The sequence below is a fragment of the Microdochium trichocladiopsis genome, assembly GCF_020744255.1.
Source record: "Microdochium trichocladiopsis strain MPI-CAGE-CH-0230 chromosome Unknown B0I36scaffold_9, whole genome shotgun sequence".
In the NCBI taxonomy this organism is placed as follows: Eukaryota; Fungi; Ascomycota; class Sordariomycetes; order Xylariales; family Microdochiaceae; genus Microdochium; species Microdochium trichocladiopsis.
Window position 1 is genome coordinate 786368 of NW_025763552.1, and position 22253 is coordinate 808620.

The 22253-nt window shown below is 57.9% G+C and overlaps 8 protein-coding genes across 8 annotated transcripts; 3 read left to right on the forward strand and 5 right to left on the reverse strand.

Moving 5' to 3' along the window:
• Positions 1-1389: 1389 nt before the first annotated feature.
• B0I36DRAFT_376516 (TAP-like protein-domain-containing protein) lies at positions 1390-3107 on the forward strand (the record flags this gene model as incomplete). The annotated part of the gene is made up of 4 exons (XM_046160462.1): positions 1390-1646; positions 1794-2150; positions 2241-2895; positions 2988-3107. The coding sequence occupies 4 exons, from the start codon at positions 1390-1392 to the stop codon at positions 3105-3107; spliced, it is 1389 nt and encodes a 462-aa protein (XP_046008144.1).
• A 128-nt stretch (positions 3108-3235) lies between these two features.
• Positions 3236-5751, reverse strand: B0I36DRAFT_163086 (Cupredoxin). The gene is made up of 4 exons (XM_046148686.1): positions 4762-5751; positions 4485-4702; positions 3826-4383; positions 3236-3739 (listed from the first exon to the last, which is right to left on the reverse strand). The coding sequence occupies exons 1-4, from the start codon at positions 5614-5616 to the stop codon at positions 3721-3723; spliced, it is 1650 nt and encodes a 549-aa protein (XP_046008145.1). The 5' UTR covers positions 5617-5751; the 3' UTR covers positions 3236-3720.
• A 233-nt stretch (positions 5752-5984) lies between these two features.
• On the reverse strand, positions 5985-8199 carry B0I36DRAFT_331680 (alcohol dehydrogenase). The gene is made up of 7 exons (XM_046155017.1): positions 7786-8199; positions 7364-7654; positions 6872-7240; positions 6711-6774; positions 6496-6632; positions 6340-6424; positions 5985-6291 (listed from the first exon to the last, which is right to left on the reverse strand). The coding sequence occupies exons 1-7, from the start codon at positions 7913-7915 to the stop codon at positions 6261-6263; spliced, it is 1107 nt and encodes a 368-aa protein (XP_046008146.1). The 5' UTR covers positions 7916-8199; the 3' UTR covers positions 5985-6260.
• A 553-nt stretch (positions 8200-8752) lies between these two features.
• B0I36DRAFT_434283 (uncharacterized protein) lies at positions 8753-10037 on the forward strand (the record flags this gene model as incomplete). The annotated part of the gene is made up of 2 exons (XM_046162695.1): positions 8753-9390; positions 9971-10037. The coding sequence occupies exons 1-2, from the start codon at positions 9107-9109 to the stop codon at positions 10035-10037; spliced, it is 351 nt and encodes a 116-aa protein (XP_046008147.1). The 5' UTR covers positions 8753-9106.
• A 913-nt stretch (positions 10038-10950) lies between these two features.
• Positions 10951-11986, reverse strand: B0I36DRAFT_352818 (uncharacterized protein; the record flags this gene model as incomplete). Its single annotated transcript, XM_046157151.1, has 3 exons — positions 10951-11169; positions 11396-11507; positions 11646-11986. The coding sequence occupies 3 exons, from the start codon at positions 11984-11986 to the stop codon at positions 10951-10953; spliced, it is 672 nt and encodes a 223-aa protein (XP_046008148.1).
• A 1032-nt stretch (positions 11987-13018) lies between these two features.
• B0I36DRAFT_387133 (uncharacterized protein) lies at positions 13019-15361 on the forward strand (the record flags this gene model as incomplete). Its single annotated transcript, XM_046161145.1, has 6 exons — positions 13019-13131; positions 13222-13611; positions 13690-13973; positions 14045-14195; positions 14283-14490; positions 14577-15361. 6 exons carry the CDS (start codon positions 13019-13021, stop codon positions 15168-15170), a joined length of 1740 nt encoding a protein of 579 aa, XP_046008149.1. The 3' UTR covers positions 15171-15361.
• Positions 15362-15405: 44 nt separating this feature from the next.
• Positions 15406-17104, reverse strand: B0I36DRAFT_331682 (DJ-1/PfpI family protein). The gene has a single exon (XM_046155018.1). It carries the CDS (start codon positions 16704-16706, stop codon positions 15885-15887), a length of 822 nt encoding a protein of 273 aa, XP_046008150.1. The 5' UTR covers positions 16707-17104; the 3' UTR covers positions 15406-15884.
• Positions 17105-17831: 727 nt separating this feature from the next.
• B0I36DRAFT_331683 (uncharacterized protein) lies at positions 17832-18752 on the reverse strand. Its single transcript, XM_046155019.1, has one exon. It carries the CDS (start codon positions 18518-18520, stop codon positions 18038-18040), a length of 483 nt encoding a protein of 160 aa, XP_046008151.1. The 5' UTR covers positions 18521-18752; the 3' UTR covers positions 17832-18037.
• Between the last annotated feature and the right edge of the window lie 3501 nt (positions 18753-22253).

The following is a 22253-nucleotide window of genomic DNA, read 5'->3' on the forward strand; positions in this document are numbered from 1 at the left end:
GTGCCTCCAGCACCAGTCGTGCACGGCAATGACGCACAGCTGCTGACAAGCGCATCGCCTCATGCTCGTCAGGCAAAGCAGCCAGATGGGTAATTGACGCCAAACAGTACCTAGTACCTGCCATTTCCCCATTCAGGGCTGCATCCAGGCCCTAGGAAACGGGATGTTTAGTGCTTACCACCCTCCCCCGGCCTGCACTGCTGAGCCGCCCCCACCGGATACCATGCTCGAGGTTGACTACTTGACCTGGGAGGCATGTCCAACGGGAGACTGGTGGCCAACCTGTATTTTACTTGTGCTGCAGAGCAGATCTAATTCCGGCACACCGGGCCCGGATGAACAGGTTCTTCTTGTTAGACAGCGATGCAGGTACGCGCGGTAATGTACCCACGGTGCCCGTCTGCCAAATGCTCTCCCACAGTCGTGAAAGATGCTCCAGCGGGACCATCTGCCCTCATGCTTTGCGAGCACACGTCTGCGCGCGTTTCCTAGACATCATAGAGCGATCATGACGGGATCGCCCCAAGTGAAGTGGAGGCCCAACGGACGCCCTGCATGCACACACGTAAGACTGTCTAGCCCGAGCGAACAACGCTCAAGTTCCGCGATGGTGGTCCCCGAGGAGCTTGGTTGTCGATTGGCAAGGTGGGCCTCATCTGATGTCATGATGGGCTTTGCCGAGTGCCTGGCCTGGCCAAGCTCGACCCGCGTAGCTCAGCCATGTCCGCAGCTAATAGGAAACGCACGAGATGCCTAAGTGCTCATGAGAGCACAGCAAAGCATCAGCATCTGAGGCCATATTGCGCCCCATCTCGTAAGGCGGCCGTTCCCGAGCAGAGGGGGCCTTGGCCATTCCATTTGCTGTATTGGGGAAAGCGTCGACGGGGCTGATCCCGGCCCTGCCCCAGAGGGCACAGCCCAACGAGGTTCTACAGCGTGGAGCGTGGAGACTTTGTTGTAATTACTGCATCGAGTATAGCGCTTGATGAGATGCCAGTGATTGGGTAGCTGATGCCCGTAGAGATCCTTACGGCGCAGATCTGGGCAGTAGCTACAGGGCTGAGTCGTCCAGGTCAGCTTTACACGACGGGCGGGAGCCTTGGGCTCGGCAGCCACGCCCTGGTCCTTGTCCGTGGTAGTGCGTAGTACATACAATGGCGCTTGAGGCGATGTCAGGATGTATAAAAGACTGGGTGCTGGCGATGCCGTAAGTCGTGGTGATTTGCATGCAGCAGCAGCATCAGCCTTTCCTCTCGAAGACTTCGTCCTGTTTCTTTCTTATCACGACCACAACAGCCACTATGAAAACAACCACCCTCGGATCCCTTCTGCCTCTTGCGGTAGCCAGTGTGGCGTCTCCTCTACATGACATCGATATCTCCTTCAATCATGGCCCGCGTGCAAGTGGGAGCAGCCTGCAATGGGGCAAGTGTGCAGGTCTCAACGACACGCTGCCCCGTCGACTGCAGCACGCTCGACGTACCGCTCGATTACACCGACTCGGCCTCGGACAAGAAACTGACTCTCCAGCTGCTGAGAGTGCCCGCCCCTGTCCAGCCCAGCAAGGGTTCTGTCCTTGTCAACTTTGGCGGGCCGGGCTTTGAGGCACGCAACACCCTCGTGACATATGCGGATGCGTTGACAGAGTGAGTCTGAGCGAAGGAAAAAAAACACCATTGCCTAGTGGTGACTTGGAATGCTGACAGCTGACTCCAATGCATCAGTGGCACTGGAGGCGAGTTCGACATTATCGCCTTCGACCCGCGCGGCACCGGCCTCACCATGCCCTTCAGCTGCTTCTCCTCGCCTGCCGCCTCGGCCCTCATGACGGCGACATACCCGCTCAAGGCGCCCGGCCAGGCGGACAACGGGATGGGCACCCTGTGGGCGGAGGCAGGCGCCTGGGGCCAGGCGTGCGGCAAGAACGAGACGGCGGCCGAGATGGGTGGGCTGGTGGGCACGGCGTTTGTGGCACGGGACCTGATGCAGGTCGTCGACGCGCTGGGCGAGGACGGCAAGCTGCGGTACTGGGGCATCTCGTACGGCACAACGCTCGGGGCGACGGTGGCGGCCATGTTCCCGGACCGCATGGACAAGGTGATCCTCGACGCCGTAGTCAACAGCCACCGGTACTACCACAATAGTGGCGTGTAAGTCGGGCCCCCTTCCCCTGACACTCGAAGCTACAACACATAGGAAACCCGCGGCTGACTAGCAGTAACTCTCTCGCCCTGACACAGCGATATTGATCAGCTGGACTCGGCAGACGAGGCCTGGCGCCTCTTCCTGTCCCAGTGCATCGAGGCCGGGCCCGAGAAATGCGCCATCGCCGCGCTGGGCTCGAACGCGATAGAGCTCGAGACCGCCCTCGAGATTGTCCGCGCGTCGTACCGGACAAACCCCGTCGCCGTCAACGGCACCGTGGTGGACTATACCCTCGTCTCCAACCTGTATTACTTCTTCGCCCGCATGACACCCGCGCTGGCCGCCGCGACCTCGCTGCTGCTCAGCATCGTCACGCGCGAGAACCTCGAGGCCGTGGTCAACGCCTACGCCGCGACCATGGAGGTGTTTGGCGTGTACGAGCCGCACTACTCGATCAAGTGCGGCGACCAGTTCCCCCGGTACGACAACCTGAGCGCCGCGGAGCCGGACATCGAGTACTACATGCAGTCGTCGCCCCTGTTTGGCGACGTCGCGGTGTCGATCAGCGCCGTATGCGCGCGGTGGCCGTTCGCCGCCAAGGAGCGCTACGAGGGCGACTTCCGTGTCAAGACGGCCAGCCCGGTGCTCCTGCTGCAGAACACGTGGGACGCGGCTACGTCGCTCGACTCGGCGTTCAACATGAGCGCCGGGTTCGAGGGCAGTGTGGTCGTGGAGCAGGAGGGTTTCGGGGTGAGTGTTTTTTCCCCACTCTTGTGTGGTAAATGATGGTGTTGATGATGGCGATGAGAACATATTGCTAACCTCACTTTTCTGGTTTACAGCACGGCACCTTTGCTCAGCCGTCCAAGTGCTCAATGGAGTGGACCCGGGCGTACTTTGTCAACGGCACGCTGCCGGACGGCAATGTCAAGTGCCCTGTTGACGTCTCGCTCTTCTCTTAAGCGCCAGTCCCCCAATAAGCCAGAGTTATTGTTTCATTGCGTTGACAATGCTGGGGCGGCGGAAACGGCCTGTATTCATCAAGCATCTCACTTTTCAGCAATATTGCTTATCCATCTCAAACACTTCCACCACTCATTAATCTTATTGTATCATACTTGTAGAACAAAACAATGCCTGAACGGCTGTTACGTCTGGCGTGTCTGCGGGCTGTCTTGACCATGGTGGAGTTGACTCTCCTTGATCTGGTGACAGCTTGTTTGTCCTTCTGCTGCAGATTCACCACAACGAGAGGTGACACTTTGCGCATGAAGGTCGTGCATTTCTTTATCTTCAAAGTCAACAGCACGTTCTAGTACAAAAGACACAATAACAAACGCTTTCTATACACTGATCATGCATCACTTTCTTCTCCCCATAGCGTCTACCTCGTCATCGTCATCCTCATCGTCCTCCTCCTCGCCGTGCTTGACGAGCTCATATTCGTGCTTCTCTGCCCCAGCCGCCGAGCCCTCTCCACGAGCGCGCGCCCTTCTGCGCCGCACGTACCATGTCGAGGCTGCAGCCGCGACGGCTATGAGCGCCAGGCCTGCTGCTCCAGAGGCCACGGATGCGCTACTGTTTCCGAGTGAACAGGAAACCATAATAGTCAGCCTTCGCCCGCAAACACGGGGAATAAAAGCAGCAAAGACGAAGAAGAAATAAAACATGAAAACATACCTGATCTTGACCCCGCTCCCCAGTTCCACAATCTCATGCCACTCCATGGCCGGGCGCACATCCTGCATCTCACACACTCTCTTCGAGTCCGTGCCCACGGGCAGCGCCTTGATCAGGCCTTGCCGCTGGATCTCCTCGGGCGCCTCGATGATGGTCGCCACGAGCCCCGAGTGCGAGTGCCACTCCATGTGGCAGTGAAGCAGCCACACGCCCGGGTTGTCCGAGACGAAGCGGATGCGCGCGGCGCCGCCGCTGCGCACGAGCACCGTGTCCCGCCTCACGGGAGTCGCGTTGGGGTCTACTACGGCCCAGACGTCCTGCCGGGACGACGCCGCGGTGCGCTGGAGGATCTGGAACGAGTGCCCGTGCAGGTGCACCGGGTGGTCCATCGGATGCTTGTTGATGATGACGAGCTCGGTGACCTGGTTGTGCGCAAGGACTATAGGCTGCGAGTTCTTGCCGTACAGGTCCGGGTCGGTCACGTTGGCGGCCTCGTCGAGCGCGCTGAAGAGCGTGGGGAGAGAGGGCGTCTGATAGGTCGAGCTGTTGAAGCGCCAGCTGTGTGTGGTGTCAGAAACATTCTTAAAGGAGAAGTTTGGGATTTTCGAAGAGAGATCGGAAATCTGATGCCTCACACAAGGGGCCAAAAAAGAACTTACTGGTGACCGCCGTCCATGGCCATCCCCATGCCGATAGCAAGGGTGATGCTCTGCCCGACCTCCGGGCCCAGGACCGGCTGCTGGTCATACGGGACGAGAGCCATGTCGTCAAATGCCCCAGAGAAGTCTTCCACGACTTTGGCGTCGGGAAAGGGTTTCTGGTCGTCGTAGGTGAGCCAGCCAACCGCCCTCTCCGATTCGTCCAGGTATTGCAGTTCCTATCGGCCCCGTCAGAAGGAAAAAGATCTCGCACGCCGTCAACAAGCGCATAACTCACCGGGTCCATGCGTGCAACCATGGCAAAGTTGGCCTGCGCATCCGGCCGCGTGGTCAGCAGGAACGAGTGCCGCTGGCCCGCGGCGAGGTAGATCAGGGTCGCCTCTGCCGGCTGCGTCCACACGCCGTCAGCCTCGACGATGCGCATCACGTGGCCCTCGATCCAGAAGTAGATGCCGACGTACGCGGCAATGTTGGCCACGCGCACGAGGTACGTCGTGCCCGGCTTGACGGCGACGGTGACGTTGGTCGTGTCGTTGATCATGATCGAGTCGGGCTCCGGGTCGCCGCCGTTGGTGTCGTAGTCGTCCAGCAGCGTCACCATCTGGTCGTGGTACCAGTCCGACAGCGACAGCACAATCTCGTCGCTGTACTGGCCCACGTAGGGCGAGTCCGTGTCCGCGATGACGAGCATGCCCCGCAGCCCGTCCGGGTACTGCGACGTCGTGTGCGAGTGGTACCAGTACGTGCCCGGCTGGTCCACGCGGAAGCGGTACGTAAAGGACTCGCCGGGCCGGATCGAGCACTGGCTGACCCCGGCCGTGCCGTCCATGTGCGACGTCGTGTTCATGTAGATGCCGTGGAAGTGCAGCGACGTCGACTGGTTGCCCAGCGAGTTCCACGTGTTGATGACAACCGTGTCCCCGACCGTGGCGGCGAGGGCCGGCGGCGGGAACACGCCGTTGACGCCGATGACGGGCCGGGCGCGCTGCCCGTCCGGATCCGCCCATACCCAGGTGATGTTGAAGTTGTGCTCGATGACGGCGGCCGCCGCGGTCCGGGCAAATACGGCGAGCACGGCCGCGAGCAGCAGCACCGGCGACGGCCACTGCCGGCGTGGTTGTCGTCGCGCCATGATTGGTGCTAATGGTGTCTGGACGGTGTCTCTGTCGCTCTCAGAGGTCAGAGGACGTCACGCACTCACTCACTAGGCCAGCACGGGAGTCATGTAGACCCGAGAATGGCAGCTGTCGTGCCTCGTGCTCGAGGATTGCACCAACAGCCAGCCGGTTTATCGCGGAGGACAACTGGCCCCCTGGACCCTTTTTTCCCGCCTCGGGCCTGGCTACTGCAGGGGTTCTGCCGAAACGCGTTAAGGGGCTGCCACGGCCAGGCGCCCAGGAATGCGCGACAGTGGGACGATCCAGGGGCTTGGCAGCGCCACCAGTCATTTCATTCCACGCCGACCCGCCGCGCGGTCAGGCTAGGGTGGTGGCGAGTGGTGATGGCTTCCTCGAAACAAACTAAAACAAAAGCTGTTTGGTCTCCCGTGTTTTGCTCTGATCGTCCGAGCTCAAGTCTTTCTGGTGCGACAAATATCAGCTGAGCCGAGAGCATGGTGACTCAAGAGCAGTTGGGTGTTTGAAACGCCTTGAAACATTTCACCCAGTCAACTCTATCAAGTAACGAACCAGGTGCATTATTGCCTTGCTATCGTCGTCTGCTTCACAATCCCCAATTCCCCCTGTACTCGATAACTACTATCGACCAGCTCGCAATTCATGGCAGGCTGAAGTCGACAACAATACGCCTACAATAATCAGCAGTGCCACATGCAGCGGATCCAAGATCAACTTACCCAGCGACTTCGCCCCTCTTGAGCTTCTGCACCGCCTCGTCCCACTTTGAGAGACCAACGACCGTCGGCTCGAGCTTGAGTTTGCCTTCACAACGTAGTTTAGCAATGTCATTTTGTATATGGACAGTGGCTGATCCTGGGTCGCGTGAAACTTACCTCTACGTGCAAACTCAAGCGTCGCGTCCACATCCGCAAGGCTGCTAACCATAGTGCCCTTGATGGACTGACCGCGGACAATGATGCTCGTTGGAAACAGGTTGATCTTGTGCTGATCTTTAGGTGGCATTCCGATGCTATACACCTCGTTAATCTCCTGCAGATGAGAGCAGACCTCGAATAACCCTGCCGACGGCAAGAAAGAAGAAGCTCACCACATGACGACGCCGCCCATCCGGTAACCGATGTAGCTCAGAGAAGTCGGGTACGCCTGGACAGCTACCATCCCACAACCCGAGTCAGTCAGTCAGTCATGAGTACGCTATACACATCCTCGGAGACCATCGTGCCTGCGTCTAGAAGCACCAGCACTCACCCGTGACAAAACACACGTGCGCCCCTCCGCCCGTGATCTCGACGACCCTCCTGGCCGGATCCTGCACCTCTTTGAAGTCCACAAACTCCTCGGCACCCATCTTGAGCGCGAGCTCCCGCCTCTCGCTTCCCGTGTCGACCACCACGGCGCGCAGGCCCATCGCGACAGCCAGCTGCACGCCCTGGATCCCCACGCCGCCGCCGCCGCCGGGGAAACATGCCCACTGGCCGGCAGTGGCGCCGGAGGACCTGATGGCCGTGTACATGGTCGATGCGGAACACATGACGGGTCCCGCTACATGGTCAGGCACCGAGTCCGGGATGATTGTGGTGTAGCGCGCTGGAGAGGCGACGTATTGCTTGTAAGATCCTGCACGTGTTGTGTAATTGTCAGCTCGAAGCACGGGAGTCAACCCAGGGGTGACACGCCACGACTGCCCGTTATCTACCACGCAGGTCTCCGTGTGAGAAGCAACAGGTCAAGAAGACGTACCATCAACGTGCAACCCCGTATACTTTGCGCCCAGGCAGTAGTTATCGTGGCCTGTCCGGCACGCCTCGCACGTGTAGCACACGTCGGCGACGGGCTTGAACCCGGCCCGCTGCCCGACTTTCAGGTTCTTGACGTCGCTGCCAACGGCGACGATCTCGCCCGCGCCCTCGTGGCCGGGGCACTGCGTCCCGAAGCTAGACATGGAGGGTGAGTCCCAGTCGTGCAGGGCGTAGTGCACATCGCTCATGCACAGACCCGTGCAGGAGAGCTTGATGAGGACGTCCTGCGGGCCTGTTATGTTTGTCTCACGCGCACACAGGGTGCAGTGCTGTGGTTAGCCGCGGTGTGTGTGTGATTTGTCAGGGCTGGGGAAGGATAAAGGGAGGCTGGAGAGTGGATGTGAGCAGTATGTCTGGACTGACCGATCTCTGGCACAGGGACTTTCTTGACCTCGATTCGAAAGTCGGGGCCTTCGTTCACCACGACGCCCGCAAGGCACTCCTTGGGGATCTCGGGGGCATGATGTCCGTTCGTGGTCGTCTTGGCAGTCATTGCTGTGTATGTAGGTAGCTGTTTGGATCCTAGAGCGAAGACAGGTCCAGATTTTCGCTACCAGATCGAGAGGGGAGGGTTCTGGGTTGTAAGGGCGTTGTGATGATGACGGTACGGCTAGCATAACCTTCTTCCTTAAAACCCCCTCCCTCCCCACAAACCTACTCCAACCTCGACGGTCTCTTTCCATGCACAGCGCCTGTTCTCTGTCGACTGTAAGAGGGACCTTATGCAGCTCCAACGCCAAGAAGTGCGGGGAGGACATGGGAAAGCTGGGGTAAACCCACGGCCGGGCAGCCAAACTCCGGGGCACCGAGAGAGGGTGCCGTCATATGGGCGTGGCTTGCTCCAAAGCAGGTGGCGCACCCTGGAGTAGTGAGGGGCTTGCGTCTGTTGTTCCTCGGCATCTTGTGCTGGGCGGGCACTAGCACTAGTGGTTGGGAGGACCGCGACGATCGCAAGGAGCTGTGGAAACTCTATACTTCGTGATGAGGCCATGTCTCTCGGTTCCCCAGATCCTGGGAAGGCTGAGTTTTGCGTAAACCTCGGAATGAAAAAGAAAAGTACGATAGACCTGCAGGACTGCACGCATCCCATTCAGACGCTGCATTTGCTAAATTGGGCAGCACATGACTCATCACGAATCCAGTGCAAGCGGCAACGGCCGCGAAGAAGGCGTGTCTGAGTTACCGTAATGAACCATCTCATGAATTGCACTAATGCAACCAGCAAGCGGAGAATTTATCAAACACAAGTCTCACCAGGATCAATGGCTAGTGGCTATCTTGCAGGTCCGGGATCGGATGGGGCCCATAACTGTCTTGAAACTTGTTGGGCGCAGATCAACACTGTCTTTCCACGGTACCGCAGAAGCTATGCCTAATGAGCTAGGTTTTCTTGCACAGGGATGTCTTTCTACAGAGATGCCCAGACAATCAGTGTTAGCCGCCTATCCACCGCATACTCACTTCCCACGCAAGGCTCGAGAGACAGCATCTCAGGTAGTCGTTTTGTTTGCTCCTCTTCTATCTCTTGCCGCCCAATTTCTCCTCGGAAACCTTTTCCCCTCTATTTTCTGCTTGTCCGCATCACTTCCCTTTGCACCAAAGTCCACGAAACCTTCAAAATCACCTCTCAGGCTCGTTCTTCCTCGTCGCAGAAAGTAGACCATCAACCCGTCATAACACCATCATGAAGATCTCCAACATCGCCATCGTCACCACAGCTGTTTTGGCTGGGCACTCGGATGCCTGGTTCTACTTCAGTATCCCGCTCGCACCGCTCAGGCTTCCTGCCATAAGCAATCCTGCTCCTCCTCCTGCTAGCAGCTGTTCATGCCCAGCTCCGGTGCCTCCCCCCGACTGCCCGGCAGCCTTTTGTCCCGACCCCAATTGCCCACCAAATCCTGTATACGACGCCTACGAAAACCAGCTTGCCGCCTGTGGAGGCAGTGCTCTCTTCAACAAGGACGGCGCGTACGTCAGCTGCTAAGGAAGTTTTATGCCAAGGACAACAATATTGGGACATCCGGTCAAAATATGGGAACACTTGGGCGAGCCGCCGGAACGAGATCGTTCACATGTCAACTTGTCACGCCCACGTCGTGACGTCGATGGTCGCCGAGAGGACTTGACACACACACCATAATCAGGTGGAATGATGGAGGGACGACTATCGAGACTTAAGAGGCATAATTCAATGAAAGTGAAATTGGCCATCTGGGAAACTAGCCCTGCCCCTCGAGTTTGCGTGCTTTGTGTGTCGAGAATTTGAAACTTCATGGATGGAAGGCCTCTGCACTACTCGAGCCATCGTGACTATCTGGCTCAGGCAGGGATGGCTGCAGCTCTCGTTTGCTTGCCCGTCACGTCCAACGAGGAGTGCTCATCATAGAGGCACCTGCGGTTCATCGCGTAGAATTTGTCATTGCAATCCCGGCCAGGAAGCTCAGCCTCCCAATCCCCCCACTCCTAGGATTGACTGCCCCGTCTCGTCGAAGACACATCCACAGCTGCATCGACATGACATGCAGTATCGGCTTTGGTCATAGCCTAGGTGCCACTCGGGTCATATGAACTTCTACCAAGACATCCCTCGCCTTGCCGTGCCCTTGTGGCAATAGGGTCTGACACACCCACCGAGACACAGTAGTGTCCCATCCTGTTTAGGCAGTCCATGGTCCAAGTTGTTGCCAAAAAGCTGGTTTGTGACGCAGAGAGCCGAAATAGTTGCTATGTCTTATCCTGGCCTTTGGAGCAGCCTCGGCCTGAATTGTGTCTCAACCTCTTCTTCGTGCATGTCTGAGAATGTGCTCGTTCCCGCGGCGGTGGTTCTCCCGAACCAATCCAAAATTCCCCTTTCGGGCCTTTGCTTCTCTGCTCAAGTATGTTTCGACCGTTTGGGATATTGTTCCAACCTCGTTTGATTCAATGCATTTTCCAAATTCGAGCAAGACGTCATATATCAGAGCGGGGTCTCAGCCGTTGCCGTGGAGCACTCTCCTGTGGCGCTGTCTGTTCTCGTGTCATAAGATGCTCCTCGTCCGGGTCGCATGATATCCCTGCAAGAGAAGCTCCAACGCCCTAGCGATATATGTCTAGCGTGCCGCCCAAGCCAAGCCCAGGGTTGTGGATTGTCGTCAATTAATCATCGTGCATGCGTCTGCCGAGACTCGCACGAAAAGCAACCAATTTCTCGGGTGGGCTGGGAGGTTGGATGTCGCGGCTGATGTCGTGTCTCGGCATACTCCGGACCCGGGCTGTAGGTTTGTGGGGAAACCTCGCTATTGCCTGATTGCTCGCTTCACTCCTGTCCAATGCCATCCAATTTTTCCTCGCGGCGGCTCTCGGGACCAGGCTATTTAAGCTATGTCTCAGTCACGTCCGGAGCACTGACAAAGTGTCTTGTCCCACTTATTATGATATCCTAGACTCGCATAGTCGCGGGACTTGTAGAGACAAGACAAGGCTAGGTCGAGACATGCTTGATATTGGGCTTTCATTGTCTCGAACCGAGTCCGAGGAGGCAGGAGGACTTCAGAGGCGATACTCCGCGTTACGCGGCAAAACGGAGCCGGTGAGCCGGATGACACCCTGAGTCAAGCTGGGCAAGACACAGCCTAGGGATGCTGTCACAAAAGGGCGGGTCGCGCCGGTGGCCGGGCCGTGCCGTGATGTGACAGTAACGCCACCTCCTGCAGGCAGGCTGGGATCGATCTTGGAGAGGAACGTCCAAGCGTCGGCTTCCTTCTCCCACTGTACCCCACTCAGTTTTTCCGTGCCTCATCGTCTCAGGCCTGTGAAATGGTGCTTGGAGCTCACCCAAGCCTGGCTCGAGGGCCGCGTGTTACGCGCATCGCTGCGGTTGTGATCGAAGAGGAACGACTCGTTCTTGGAGGATTACAGCGATCTGCCATTGGAGCTAAGCCCGCCCTTGCCCAGCTTGAAGACCCATCGCCAGCCTCCTCGAGAAGTCTATTACCTGCTTGCTAATCACGTTGATCTCTGGAGACGAACATGTTATCAGTAGTACTGGGAAGTCAGGCACGTATTGCTGCATCTGTTCAACCGAATACCCAGTCCAATTGGCTTTTCTACTAGCTAGCCTTTGTCTCTGACTTCGCATCCTCCTCCTCCTCCTCCTCGTGCTGCTCACTCCGTTATACCATGATTGTTCTTTTCCCCGCGCGCTGACTGCAGTCTGAGCAGCCTAAAAAGCCTCCTAGACACACCTGACAAAGATACCATTCTGGTTGAACATGGCCCTGTCACCCATGGACTCGCAGTTGTCCACCTCGATGGCTCTGTTATCGTGGTTGCTCCACACAGGGCGGTGGCCTGGCACCGGGCATGTTTTGACGGGGCAGGCAGGAGGCGGCCTTGCGGCCGGACAGCTATGTTGGGTACCGACCAAGGCACCACCACCGCCACCGCCGCCGCCGCCACCACCTCCGAGGTTAAAGGTAGGAAGCTTTAGAGGGATCCAAGGGCGTGGCTTGAAGCAGAAGAAGGCGTCTGCAGTGCCGGAGAGGGCGGTGAGTACGACGATCACGGCGGCTTCGGTGATCTTCATGATGGGTAGGTAGACGGCCGATGGAGTAGTGTCCGTTGTCGCGGTAAACTTGATGTATTATGTTAGGTGTTGGTTCTCCTTTTGGGGGTTGCGGTGAGCTGTTGACTAAGGAGGAAAATAGACACAAGGTCGTTACGAAGAGGGTTCTTTGCGGTCCAAGTGATACCGCCGGAGAGGGGAAGCAAAACTATGAAGGAAAGAAGCCGGAACTTGTGGCAGAAGAGCTTCACCAGACCTTTCATATCCTTAGCCTCCCCGGAGAGTGTACCATGCCAGAGTACTTGCAGCAGAGGACCATGTCCAGCATCTCCGTCTAGATCCTCACCGCCATGACTCTATTCGTCCCCTCGCTCATTACTCCTGACAGCACCGCGGCGGCGGGCGTGAGACCTCTGTTGTTTTTCTGTACCTTGAGATCTTGGTTGAGACAAGCGGGACGGGACGTTTGTGCGCCACTAAATGAATCCTTGTCTTTTGGCCCTCCAAGTGGTTCCTTTTTCATATACCAAAAACGGCAGTTGATGTCTCTGCAGAGAACACCTCCGGCATGGACGCTCAATTGTTTCAAGGATGCATTTTCTGTTTAAGGCTATAGGACATATCCGGTCCGCCGGCACGTATGATCGCCCACGTCACGGGCCCTCAATAGCAGAAATACTAGTGAGGAAACGGAGCTTGCCCATAATGATGATAATGATTATCCGGTCTCGGCGCTACAGGTGATGTCGGAGCTTTGTCTTGTTTTTCTTTCTGAAGTGGCTGACTGCAACCCTGTCATGTGTTACCCGCAGATCACAAGCGTCAGAGCAAGACTGTGCGGTGGACTCCGTGAGGGCGCATCATGCCAAGCCAGAGTAAAGTCATGCAGGAGGACCAGTCGGCTCGATTACACGTCGTGATTTCAGCTGCAGCTCGGCTTGAACAATATTAAAGAGCTGGCCCGCATGGTCTCTGTAGAAAAGCTCGACCACACAGCCTCAGCATCTGCACCAAATACAGTTCTCTGAGCCTCATCACTCTAAGGAGCAAACCATGAAGGCCGCCATCAGTCGCAAGTTGGCCGTCCTGGCCGTGTGCCTGTCGACCTTTTCGTCGGCTGCCATGGGTGCCTCTTGTCCCGAGAACGACGGCGAAGAAGTCAAAGCGTGAGTAGCACTTTCTCTGGCAATCATCTTTTTTTCCCTTTCCACGCGAAGGCTTTGAATTATGGACTGAAGGACTGACAAGTTCCACAGCCCAGGAAAGGTCTATAAGCTTTGGTGCAAGCACGCACAGGGCGCTGCAAACAGCATCACCAAGCCCTGCAGCTCCATTGACGAGTGCGCGCAGCTCTGCGCTGCAGCCGGCAACGACTGCCTCCACGGCCAATTCCAGGTCAAGACGAACGAGTGCTTCCTGCGCAGCAACGTCGGATCGAAGACACCACAGACCTACGCCAACGGGCATGTCCTGCAGTGGATCCGCGATGAGCCCATCGACCCAGTGGACGGTAGTGACGGCACTGGGACTACTACTCCTCCTCCCAGTACTGACGATGGCACGCCTACTGACGGGAGCGGCCTCGACAAACATGGCAACAAGCTCGTCTATAAGTGCGGCGACGATCATGGCGATTACTTTGAAGCGTGAGTTTCGGAGATTATCCCTTACTGCGCCGTCCAAAAGAAAAAAAAATGATATCGCTGACATGACACACGAGCCAGTGATAACGGCCGAGTCTTTAAGCTGTACTGCAGCCACGGCTCGTACATTGCCGACATTGATAGCTTCGCCTCGACCAGTCTCAGGGAGTGTGCCGAGAAGTGCGCCCTGCGCTCCGACTGCAAACAGGTTGACTTTGATGGCACAACATGTCACATCAAGGGCGCTTCCAAGACCCCGGCCTCATGGACTGGTCATGTCTGGGTCGCGACAACGTGTCCCAAGACGAGAGCCACCGCCCAGAACAAAGATCCTGCCACGACCACCGACGTCACGTGCCCCCAGAGTAAGCTTACCCCGGCCTGACCTGAAAGCCATTGTCTCTCTATTGAGCATATCAATTGACATGTCGTGCAGATGACGGCAAGATCTTTGAAGGTTCTGACGGCACCTGGTTTTATAACCAGTGCTGTGCCGACACTGACGCCGCCAGCGTGCTCGGTTACAAGACCGCAAAGGACCAAAAGGACTGTGCGGAGCTGTGCGTCCAGGACAAGGCTTGCAAGAGGTACGTAATTTTGCTTCCACACTTTCAGAGTCCAGTTTCGCGGGTCCTCCCACAAGATTTGCTGACTTGTCCCGTGCCGCACCACAGCGCCCTCTTCGTGACCGAGACCGGCGGCCAACCTGAAAACTGCAAGCTCTACGGCCACGGCAGCTTCTCCACGACTGTTGCGGAAGGTGCTCACTACATGTTTGTGACCGACCCGCCGACCAGCGCCGCCAAGCTCTCCGAGTCCAAGCTTTGCTCGACCGAGTGCCCTGGTGCCGACGGTCAGATCTATGCCAGCGTCACGGGAGAGGTGAGTGTCCCTGTGCTATGGCATCCGTACGGATTCTGGTAAAATAGAGTTGCTCTGCTAACACGGTCCTTTCGCCTCACGCTCAGAACTACCAGATGTTCTGCAAGAAGCGCCACGGCACCAACTACCTCAAGATCGAGCGCCGTCCCAACTTTGAGGCCTGCATCGCCTCTTGTGCTGCCACCCCGGCTTGCGACAGCGCCGACTACGAGCCTCGCACCAAGAAGTGCTTCTTCAGCAACGACAACAACCTCCCCACCATCGACGCCCCGGCCTTCATGTCTGCCCACTCCCTCGGCTGCGCCGGCGCGTGCGCCAGCTGCAACAAGGACAAGGGCTGCAACGCGACCAAGGAGGCCCTGGGTGCTGACGAGGCGTCCTGCCCCGACAACGACGGCGAGATCATCACGTCCAACCTTCTCGACTTCCGTCTCCAGTGCAAGCACTGCTTCACCAGCGCGACGGGTTCCTACTGGAGCCTGCCCGGCAAGACCGTCGAGGACTGTGCTGCCCACTGCGCCAAGGACTCGAGATGTGTGGGTGTCAACCTCATCAAGGACGCGTGCTGGATGCACCCGGCCCGTGGTGTTGACGGCAACGAGGTCGGCTTCAAGAAGAGCGATGAGTGCCACGCTATGGCGCCGTTTGACAGGGGCCATGCTGACAAGCCAACCGCCTAAATTAATTGGGTGAGTCTGTTGGCCACGTGAAATTGGAAGCCGCTTTTGGCGATATCTTTCCAAAAAGCCCTGGAAGTCGATGCCCGCCGTTACAGCTTCCTTGCTTGTGGGACATCCAAGATGATGGTGGAAGAGCATGGTGGTCTGTTTCGGACAGAAATCCACAAAAGGTTCCTGGTCTACAGGGGGACCAACTTTCAAAGAGGTTGCAAGAAATTACGTAGTATAGATGTGACTTCAACAACAGTGGATTGCGAACAAGGAAGCACGGTCATAATAAAGAATGTTGTTGTACCAGCTACTGGAACAGTGATTTTTCCACCGCGTTTGGTGCGTTCCCCTTGCGTCTTTGCAAATGTGTCACTCCGTCCTACTTACCTGCCAGCAGTTTCCTTGGCCTGCAGACAGGGCAGGCCCAATTTAGCCTGTGCTGGTATCTATCCGTGAGAGCCGGCCCAGCCATGCACGGATGTAGGGGTTTCGATCTGAGGAACTGGGTCGACGGACATCAGATCAATTTGGCGATAGCATTCTCTACTCCATACTCTGTCCTTCAGGTGCAACTGCCTTAAATCTCAATCCATCGTCTTGTCGCAACCGGGCACGACCACACCGCTGAGCAAGCACGGACAGCCAGATCCCAATAGCGACCAACCAAAGAAATCCCGCTCTCTTCCCCGACAAGAAGTCTTGATGCTGTCTGCGTGTATCTATCTAGACCTGCTCAACAGGCGGGATATCCACGAGCCCAAACTGCGCCGAGAACGGATCGTCATCCGGCGTGAGATGCCTGACATGCTCGATCCCCGCGCTGATGGACCGCGCCCGCTCGGCGCCCCAGATGTCCTCGATGAACTGCAGCGTCGCGTCGATCCCGGCCGTCACCCCCGCCGACGTGTAGATGTTTCCGTCGACGACCCACCGCGCGTGCGCCTTCCAGTAGGTCCGGGGCCCGAACGCGGCGGTCGAGTTGAACGCGGCTTTGTTGGTGGTGGCGGTCCTGCCGTCCAGCACGCCCGCCTGGGCGAGCAGCTGGGCGCCCGTGCACACGGACACGAGGTACTTCAGGGACGGGTAGACGGTCCGGATGTATGCGATCAGCTCGGTCAGGCGGAGCTCCGGGTCGGGTGATTTCACCGCGCGGGTGCCCGCGCCGCCGGGGACGAAGAGCACGTCGAGATCCGCGGGAGGGTTTGCAAAGGTGTGCGTGGGCACGACGGACTGGGAGAAGTTGGAGTTTGCCTGCTGGTGGTTGCGCAGGCGCGTGGTGACCGGGTCGAGCGTCTTTGCGATGAGGGCGAGCTCGAGGGGCTGCGTGAGGGAGAAGCTGTTGAGCATGTCGAGCGGGCCGAAGACGTCGAGGGGCGTAAAGGCCGGGAACAGGACCATGCCGAAGCGCACGGGCACGCTCGTGTTGGTGAGGGCCCTGGCGGGCATGTTGTTGTGGCCGCCAGACGTTGTTGGACTGGCCGAGACGCTGATGGCTGCTGGTGTGAGCATCATTGCCAGGGCGAGCTGCCGCTTGAGGGAGACCATGGCCTGTGCTGTCGTGATGTTCACCTAGACTAGTCTGTTGTTTTCCCAGGTGACTAAAGCTCAATGGCCGTGCTGTGAACCTCGCCTTCCTCGTCATGACTTGGCTGGGCATGGACATCTTTATACCCTTCCTCTCCCCTCGGTCTATAGACACACAGCCTTGTTCATTCCCTTCCCGATTTGTATTCTTCAGCACCTAGCACAGAAGAACCCGCATGCCAAGGTCAAGGGTCTAAAAGTGTCCGCTGCAGGCCGGACTTTCAAGATGCGCAAGTTTGTCAGCAGGACCAATATGGATTGGACAAGCACGCGAGACCTCCTGCTGCAGGATCAGCTCGCCAAGAATCCCTGCGGAGCACCTCCGTCCGGGAGCCGGAATAGGGGGCCATCCATCCATGATGTGCGACAGCCACAGCAGAAGAAATATCGGAAACCCAACAACGAGATTGGTTCCCATGGCAGGTGCTATGTCTCGCAACCTGCAAGTTTGGCGTGATGTTCTGCAGAAAGGCTTGCTGCGTGAACGTAGCAGGTGTGATCCCATCCAGGGGTAACGGAATCCCGTCGTACATGGAAGCTTGCTCACGTGGAGCTTTACCCTCACGGCACTCTCCGTTGTTCCCACCCAACCATCTTCTGAAGTTTGATCCATCAGAATGCACAGCTGGAACATGCAGTGCACTTACTCTCTCACCCAAGCCACACCAACGAAGTAACGCAGGGATCCTTGTCGATCTACGACCAGAGGGCAAGGCGATTCGGCCTTTTTTCCCCACATCCCCCACATGGCATGGGCATGTTTCAACGCCGACGGACGCTGTCGAAACATACCTCGTATGGACACTACAATCTCGGCCCCGAACTGGCCCGCCATCCAGGCAGCTTCGGATGGCCAGACGAATTCGGCCAGCCCGAGATTGAGCCAATAGAAACCCGCAAGCTGCCTACAGGATCGACAGTTCAATGTGTTTCCATCTCTAGCCTGTGGGTTCCCTTCGCGCGAGGCGGGTTGGCGAAAACAGCCTCAAATATGCTCGCGGCGGAAAGATCATCCGATTCGCACCGGCCAACTAACTCATGCAAGCGCAGCTGGGACAAGTATTTGCCCGTCATTCAAAGCAAACTGGGGCGAATGCTCGCTGAGATAGTATATTGAGACCACGCTGATAATGCTAACAAGAACTGTCCATGACATGTTGCCGACTTTCCGCCTCCCCCAACCGTAATTATCCGCTGTAGTGTAAGGATATCACGCAAAAAAGTCCCGTGGTAGTTAGATAGCAGCGCAGTAGCTGGTCTCTTGCTTCGCAAAGATGTCAACCTCCGGAGCATCACAGCATTGGCCTCTGCACTCGGCTGCTGTGAGCGTGATGCCGCGTCCCATGCTGGAAACCCAACAGCCCCATGAGACGCCTGTGCCGGCGCCACCACTTGCGACGGTATTGCCGTGGCCCCAGAGGAACCGCATCCCAGCTGCGTTGTGCCACGGTCTGCAGTGTGCTGCCTGCCGGCCAGCCGAGCCCACGGATGCTCGAGGCAGGAGCCGCTGCACTGCGCTGGGCACCCGCTTCGAGAAAGATCTGCGCCATGCCTGGGTGAGTCTGCGCGCAGGCCTCGTACAGGTAGTCGTTGAGCTCGGTCGTGCTCAGGGGCGGTTCCATCCTCGCCACCATGGCCCGGACGAGGTTGCAGCTCTCTGCCGAGTTCGTGTGTTGCATGAGCAAGCCGATGACGTCGCCACGTGCGTCTGTAGCCGCCCGTCGTAAGAACCGCCGAGCCATCTTCGCGCCGTTTTCGAGTAGCGCCATCGCCATGGACCACTTGTTGGCCGACAGCGCGTGCCAGAGAGGTGCAGCGAGGTCGAGGTCAGCGCCGCGGAGTCTGAGCAGGGGAACCAGTGGCAGAATGGCCGAGCGGCTAGCCTCGCAGGTCGCATTGAACGCTTGGACAATGTTCTTGACGCACGTCTCGCTGCCTGCAGGTGTCACGATCCTGCCTCCGGGGTCAACCGTCTGACAGAGCGCTGGGGTTGCTGTTCTGCAAGATAGGTAAAGCCTGTACAATAACAACTAACACTCTGCTGTCGTTCTCTCTCTGGGTTGTCGTTCGTGTCTCTTGGAAGAGATACCAGTCTCGGCAATTGAGTGACTAGTTCAAGTGTGGGTGAAACTGATACTTAGATTGATCGCTGAAGTACAAAGGTAATGACTGTCTATCTAGGAGATCCTTCTGGCTCTATATATCCCTTTGTCCTTCATCGTGCCCGTCGTCCTGCGACACCGTTGGGTCGCATGCCGACAGTTTGTTGTCGCAAGACCGACGGATGATGGTCGCCGTGCGACCGTTCATCGTCGGCTGCTGACGTAAGGTGGGTGCTTACATAATGTGTTCCCCGCCAGCCTTCGCTGGTCCGCCCTTGTCCCTGGCCTGATCCTGCGGCCTTGTTTGTGCTGGGCTTGTTTGTTACCTCAGCCCCAAGCAGTTCCCCTGTTGGTCGGGTCGTCACAGCAGGGCCGCGGCTGCTCATGTCTGGCCGCCCAGCCTGGAGCAACAGCTGTGCAAAGGGAGTGTGTGGCGCAAGCGATGCCATCCAGAAGACGCCCCGGTCAGAGAGGATGCTGCCTTGCGTGTCGCATTCGAGCAAATGGCGGAAGACGATCCGAGTGTCATTGTTGTATGGCTCGAGGTCACTTGCCCTGCAATCACAGCCTCTCCGCCTGCAAGGGGCCAGAAGCGATCTCTTGACCATGATCGTCTTGGCGAGCGACACAAAGTCCCAGTCAAGGCCCACGGTGGCTCCAGCGTCAATGAGATGCGCGGCTGCCAGTATGTTCCCGGCTCGGAGGGCAGCATCCAGGGGTCCCACGCCCAGCATGTCGGCCAGGTTCGGGTCCGCGTTTGCCTCGAGAAGCTGATCGATGACTGGGATCGTGTTGCGATGGCCGGAAGCGCCTTTGGCCGCCCAACACGCTGCTTGCAGTGCCGTCTCGCCCGAGGTGTTCTGCTGGTTGGCGTTTGCACCTTTCTCGAGGAGGTATTTGACAATGTCGACGGTCTTGGGCATTCCCATGTCCACGTCATTGTTTCGAGCATGCCCGGGCCGCACGAAGTGTTGCGCTAGGAGTCGGCTGGCAAGTACAGCCGGCAACTGCTCGTCCAGAGACACCGCTGCTAGCAAGGGAAAGAGCCCATCATGTCCCACTTCATCCACCGAGACAGAGAAGTGCTCGACCAGCACGCGGACTTTGTCGAGCGAGCCGACTACAATCGCGGCAATGAGAGGCGTGTACGTGCTGGAGGCGTTGGACCGGGCAACCGCCCGGCCACCATATTGGAGGAGCAGGCCCATGAGATGACTCCGCCTGACCTGAATCTCGACGGCCTCTTCGCTGTGGGTGTTCCCAAAAGTGGCACCTGGTAGGACGCGGAAGTGAGGGAATTCTGCAGGAGGCCTGGGGCCCAAGACGTGACCGCGGAACCGGCGGCAGTTTTGTACATCATATTGAGAGGTCAACCAGGCCAGTAGTTCGATGGGCCGAACAGCCAGGTCGGCACAGCCGGGGATGCCATGCCAGATTGGGCCAAGGCTCGAGTACAGCGGCATGAGCATCTCTTGGACTCTGCCGGTCCAGCCATAGTAGCAGGCTGCGTGAAGCAAGGTGCAACCATCGCCGAGGTCCACGTTCGGGTCAGCACAGTGCTCGAGCAGAAGACGAGCGATCTTCTCATAGGCGTCTGGGCTGCGAGACTGCTGAGAGCCGACCAGGCAGTGGAACAGTGGCGGCAGACCGTACTGGTCCCTGGCGTGGGCGTAGATGCCCTCGGTGGCAAGTAGCTGTGTTGTGGCGCCCACGCAGCCGTGACGGGCGGCCGAGAAGAGAGCTGTGGGTGTCGTCTGACTCCGGTCGACACAGAGAGATGCGCCCATGGAGAGCAGCAGCTGGGCAGTCGAGTCGTGGCCGCCGCACATGGCCAGGTGCAGCGGCGACCAGAAGACTCGGGCGGCAATTTCTGCTGACTGGGAGGCGACAGGCGAGCATGTGTGGCTGCAGTCGCAACAGCCCGAGGAGGGGGCGTTGATGTGCGCTCCGTGCTCGAGGAGCAGCTGGACAATATCGTCGTGTCCTGCCACGGCGGCGGCGTGCAGAGGGAACCACCAGTCGTGTTTCTCCAGACAGCCTCGAGCATCCCAGAACATCGGGTCGAACGGGTACTGGCTCAGGCACGAGCTCTCGTGGTCCTTTCCGAGATAGTTGCGCTCGTACATGGCTGTGTAGTACTTGGCGACGGTCTTGCGCAGGGCCGGCGCCCGTGCAAGCAAGCCGTCGGCGACTTGACCGGCAGCAAAATCGGCTGCCCTCGCTGCGGCCAAGAGCGGCCTCGGGCGATTGTCTGGTGGTGGGTGCGTATGGAATCGGAGCCAGGCGTGGTGGTGGTAGAGGGTGTCAAGCATGCCCGTGGGGGACTGAAAGTCTCTGTCGATGACGGTCCAGCGGCGGAAGCAGACGTTGGGGTCTGCGCCAGCGGTGAGGAGGGCCTTGACCATCGAGGTGCGGCCGACATGGCAGGCCCAGGTGAGGAGGTGTGGAAGCTTGTCGACAAGGGGCCGGTGGACGAGGACGGGGGAGAGGCTGCGGTGGAGGCGGTCGATGGCACAGAAGGCGGCGGCATCGCAAAGGTCGAGGTGCTGGACGATAAGGGCAAACACCTCCTAGGGGAACGCCTGCGCCGGAGACGGCATGATGGGGGAGACGCGATGCAGATGGTGATCGATGGTTGGCGATGGCGTGGTGATGACAGTGGGTGATACTGCTGTGTCTGTCTGGAGGAGGAGGACTGAAGGATGATGGGAATAGGGGAGTGCAAGGTGATATGGTGAGGGAGTGTTGATGCTGAGCAATAACGTGACGAGGATGATGATGATAGACGCGTGTCGAGAGCAGCGAGCGTGGGTGCTGAGATGATGGATGCGACTGATGCGAGGATGGTCGTGAAGTGTCAACAAAGAGAGCCAGAGACGCGCGCTGCTTCGCTGCCTGGACGACACCCATTCTCGTGTCGTCGTGTCGGGTCAGGCAGGAAGGAGCATCCAGGCCGCTCCTGCCGTCGGTTCTTGCGAGCCACACGAGCAGCCAGTCAACCAAGACATTGACTTGATTGTCATTTTGAATACAACGAGAGAACAAGCTGTGCAGCCTGGCTTCGCGTGGACAGTATACGAGTTTACAAAGGGCTCAGAGTTGTCTTGACCAGGTTTGCCATTCTGAAAACCAATCATCGCAATGCACGCCCGGCCAGACCTCAAGCGACACTGACTTTCTCCTGTGCTTCAGCCACGATCTGGTTTGCTGGACCGAGACAAATTGAGAAGAAAATCTGGAGCACTTGATTGAATATTGAAAAATGACTAGCCCATGTGGTCTCGTGTGTCACGACGTCGTCGAGTTGTGCACAAAGGCTCCAGTCCCGTTCTCCTGATCAAGCCAACATGACCTTGAACTTCAGTACCTAGACCTAGCAGATCGTCTTTTCCTGAGTCCAGGCCAA